The 4550-nt window shown below is 41.6% G+C and overlaps 2 protein-coding genes across 2 annotated transcripts in view; one reads left to right on the top strand and one right to left on the bottom strand.

Annotated features, from left to right (window-relative positions):
- Positions 1-1007, top strand: part of LOC125951379 (protein Wnt-1-like) — a 3431-nt gene extending 2424 nt beyond the window's left edge. The window contains exon 6 of the mRNA XM_049680188.1: positions 1-1007. This exon is cut by the window's left edge and continues 371 nt beyond it. The gene's annotated coding sequence lies outside the window, so the exon portion shown is untranslated.
- Positions 1008-1706: 699 nt separating this feature from the next.
- Positions 1707-2646, bottom strand: LOC125950806 (fibrinogen C domain-containing protein 1-like). The gene has a single exon (XM_049679122.1). The coding sequence runs from the start codon at positions 2577-2579 to the stop codon at positions 1707-1709; it is 873 nt and encodes a 290-aa protein (XP_049535079.1). The 5' UTR covers positions 2580-2646.
- Positions 2647-4550: the final 1904 nt, after the last annotated feature.

Here is a 4550-nt window from a genome sequence, read left to right as displayed (position 1 = left end):
ATTCCTCGAATATCCCGGAATTTGATTTTCAATTGTGGAGCGATGGTTGACCATTATCACATATTTTGAAGCTAACAATGAGATAGAATCAAACGCGAAAGTGCATTCGGTAAGCTATATTGTCCCATTCTCATTCAAGCTGACGTAACTACGACTGAAACCAAGGAATATAGAAAGGGCTCTCGATAGAGTTGCGGTGAGGCAGTGTGACGACGAAAATGTTCTCACTTTTACACCAAAAATGAATCACCAGCTGATGTCGCGTTGAGCCAGAAAAATATTTCTTGCAGCGGTACAAAACCGTCTTCTCCTCACAAATCTATCAGATGAGCACTGTTGGAGTTGGCTCCTTTCTCCTTCCTTCCTTTTCTATGCAGCAGCTCGCCCGAATACCGTCAACCACCGTCATCATAACCAATCATTGTGAGGCTGAGAAGTGAGCAATGTCAGATAATGAACGCAGAAGTGTCTCCTTTCTAGTAGTGGAGAAGCAGAGTCTACGTATGCGTAAATGAGAGCATTTTGAATTTCTGTGATTTGATTTTAGAAGATTTTTATTTTTGTATTTTATTTCGATCATTAACACAGAAGCAATCGAGTGTGTTACGTACGCTAGGTTTAACATTACGTTACAATAACGCTTAGCTGTAAAGCGAAACGGGCGAAAGTCGAAATGAAGCAATGCGCACTTGTGCTTCGTACATTCTAGTATTACGTGTGCTTCCACACGCGAATCCATTGATGATGATTGAGATTTTCGCACATCCTTACCTCCAGCTTCCCTCCAGGTCCCTGTGTCCACTAACTCACCGATTTGCTGGTGCACCTGCCCGCCTATAAGCGTCCTGCCGGGTTGGTGAGCATCGTAACGGCGCACACTGTGCGCTGTGCAACAATATGTCCGTCTCGTTTTGTACTTATACTTTTCCTGCGCTGCACTGTCTTTCGGCTACGTTTAAGCAAACTACTTTGTAAGATGTAATAATGTGCTAAACACCTAGTATGATAGTCTGATAAATAAAGTAATGCCCTTTCAGCAAACCTACCGGAACACTGCGCTGTTTTTTATTGTGGCCGTTCGGTTTGTTTGGAGTTCGGCACTGGTTCGTTGGAACGACAGACGTTACAGTTTCTGGCTCTTTGCTTTTTCGATTTTGTCCAAATTCTTTAAAATAGCGAAGGTTCATCGCCGTTCTAGCATTGAAGTCTTTTTATTTTCGTTTGAGAATCAGGAAAGCTCAACGGCGCGGTCCAGAATTTCCGAAAAAAGTATTGACCGTAGCAAAAACCACAATATTATTGGAAAGTACATTGAAAAAGAATGGTTGAATTCAATAGCTACCAGACAAAACATACGAAGGACAAAACATTCTTTGGCAAACCGTGCAGTTCGGTTTGTGGTTTCCAACAGACACCATGATTTGCCTGGATCCTGGAAGAGAGTTAAAATGATCAAGCGTCTTTAGGTTCCGTTAAGAGAATACGCATAAATGATCCTAATCCTTTCTTGTCTCACGCTCCAAAAGTAGATCTATTATCATTTTTTCCATTTCGGATGAATTTTACATTATTTTTTAGGGAAATATCACCAAAAATCTAAATACTTGATCTGCAAATAATTTGAACAAAAATTTATTCGTCGATGTTTTAATACAAATTGTTGATTGTTTATGCACTACGGAGCACTACTTATTCTACTAGAAGTTCTATTCTAGCTCCCGAATCATCATTCTTGAGAAACTCAATCCATTTACATTGCGTTTGTAATACCACCAAAACATTGATTTTTGATCGACAGCATCAATATATGGGCCGTTCAAATTAGCACTGGTACAACTCCCGTGCCACCAGGCACCACCTTGATAGTGAGCACATTGCCGAATGCTGTCGTCATCATTATCCCGATCTTTTGTAGTAAACATCATACCTACGCTATGGCTCATCGAATCACTTGCATTCCCATTAAAACTATCAAGATGCTTCAGGACGTAGCCTTCACTTTCACTGCCCACTTCAAACGCATCATATTGCGCATAAATGTAGTTTCTATCAAAATCCTTCAGTTCAATAACCAATTCATGCTTGCGAGCCGTTGTTATCTGATGAACTTTCTCCAAACCCAACCAAAACTCTTTGTTCAAATCACCAAATCCATCGCGGAACTCATTCCATCCTCGGTAAAAGTCCAGTGATCCGTCGTACCGATACTGGATCACGATCCATCCACCACTGAAAGCCGTCTGTTCGCAATACACTTTGAAGGGTTCACTATCACTTTTTAAACGAATCTGATATGCTCCCGAATCCTTCGAAGGAACATCTTTACACGAGGAAAACGAATCTGATTTATTTAAGATTGGTATTGCTTGTGTTGTAGTGTTTGTTGTTGTTGTTGATGATGATGCGACACTAACTTCCGTTGGCATGACCCTATTCTTCTCGAGCGGTAACTTGAGAATTGCCATCTTGCGTTCCTGTACGGATTTGTGCGAAGATATGTTCCGTTTCGGTACCACATCAAATAGTTTAAGGGGCTGGATACGACTAGCACACGCGGTCTGCTGTCCCAAGGAACGCATATCAAGAACACTTAAATTCCGACCGACATCATGGTCTAACTGAACTAGACGTTCTTGCAATCGATGAAGAGACCATAACAACTCTCTGAATTGGTTCTCTTGTAACGATTGCATTCGAGCGAGATCTGCGCGTTGCTCGTGCAATTCAATTCGTGTTTCCATAAACATGGTTTCCATCACATCGAACTTGGCCGCGAGCAACGATAGCACGTTTGCAAACATGTCATTCAGCGACAGACTCGCTGGTTCCTTACTTTCCTTACAAGGACCTGGATCAATTGCCCCAGCATAGAGAGCCACATAGAACACAATAAAACTGATGGTTATTTTCATTTCAGGAAAAACACTTTGTAACACACCGACCCGAACTACTAAAAGCCAAATTGAGAATGATGCCCCTAAGCTGTTTGGATCAACAGTTTGTAGTTAAACAGTTACTTCAGTACCCAGTCAAGCTACACGGAATGATCTGGAATGAAGAGGATGACGATTGTGGCACAGCTGCGCGAAGGCTCTTTGCGCACATTGCGTTTGATAAGCCGAATCGTCCGGTTCGGTGTAAGGAAGCCGGTCGTTCCTGGCACGATAAGCCAACATAACTCTCCTCATCCTCCATTATGCTCCAAAAAAATAAATTAAAAGAACGTTCGGATGTGAGTGTTTCTCAGCCCATCACAAACGCAAACCAGCCTACAAGCCATAAGAACCAGCTTAGATAACATCCATGCCAAAGCTATTTTCGTTCTCTCCGTTTGATAAGCTGCGTGCTTAGTGCTTATGGTTTGCTTAGAAGCAGCGTTGTGATTAAAGAAGTTGATGAATGTTCTCACCGAATGTGATATAATTAAAGGAACTTCAATTTAAAACCAATTTTGGAGTAATTGTCCCCGAGTGAACTAATGTGAGAGATATTTACTCAACAGGACGAAGCCCACTCATAGAATGTAACACTGGCTATTTAAAAAGTGTGTCTGATTCGTGGCTGCCGAGTGAATAGGCATACAAACGTACAACATGCAAACTCAAACGATCAAATACACAGCATGACTTATTCAGGGATTTTATTTCATTTCCTTTCTCTTAGCACTTTTCACCGTTACATACGCGATCCATCCCTTCTCGTACGCACACTGGTGCAAGTTAATAACTTACAGCTGTCGAGATTAATATTCGTTTTTCTATCCTTCTACCTTTCTTCCGTTCACTTTAATGTAGCATGCGGATCGTTATGTTACCTTTCCTCCTATCCACCAGCCTTTGCGGTTCGACACCACAGCACCAATCACTAGTTTAGTTTCCACCTCAATCGAACCTGGGGCCAGCATGAGAGAGAATATCTTTATGACCTGTGAATGATGAAAGTGTTCCGTTTCTTATCTGTCATCCATCCATCCGCTGGATGTTACTGTATTGAATCACAAAATCGTATCCCTGCCACAGGGCTGCTACCCTCGGACGAGACGAACCGGATGAAATTGATTTAAAGTGGAAAATGTAGGAAGTGTTGAGCCATCGGTACTTATTTTTAATTGCAATTGGTTTCCCATAGTCTGCAACAAATGGTTGGTTTGGTTTTAATGTTTTTGATCATCGAAGGTAAGACTTGCACATGGGATAGCTTAGTTCATTTAGTGTATATTTACACAGATTTGCTTTTACGGGATCTACCTAGTTTGCCTGGTGCGTGGCTTCACACATTACACGCATATGGGAGTTTGTAGTTTGCAAATGCAATGTTGTTGATACGACATGTAAAGAAAAAAATATAATTCCCTACCCATGACATGGCCAAACGCTCGTTAGAGAAAAAAAAAACGTTATTAGTTCCGCCGCTCCAGGACACTGCTCAACATACCAAGATTCATTCGTTTCCAGCTTGTGTCTTTTGATTTTCCACCAACACCGCTGATCGTTCGTTCGATCAATCATCCAACCACTCCTAATTGACATTCAGCAGCAATCTCAACGGAA

Source organism: Anopheles darlingi, chromosome 2 (assembly GCF_943734745.1).
Source record: "Anopheles darlingi chromosome 2, idAnoDarlMG_H_01, whole genome shotgun sequence".
In the NCBI taxonomy this organism is placed as follows: domain Eukaryota; kingdom Metazoa; phylum Arthropoda; class Insecta; order Diptera; family Culicidae; genus Anopheles; species Anopheles darlingi.
This window is presented reverse-complemented; position numbering and strand designations above follow the sequence as displayed.

Coding starts and splice junctions, on each gene's coding strand:
- LOC125950806 (XM_049679122.1), bottom strand. CDS start 2,579: ATGCGTTCCTTGGGACAGCAGACCGCGTGTGCTAGTCGTATCCAGCCC.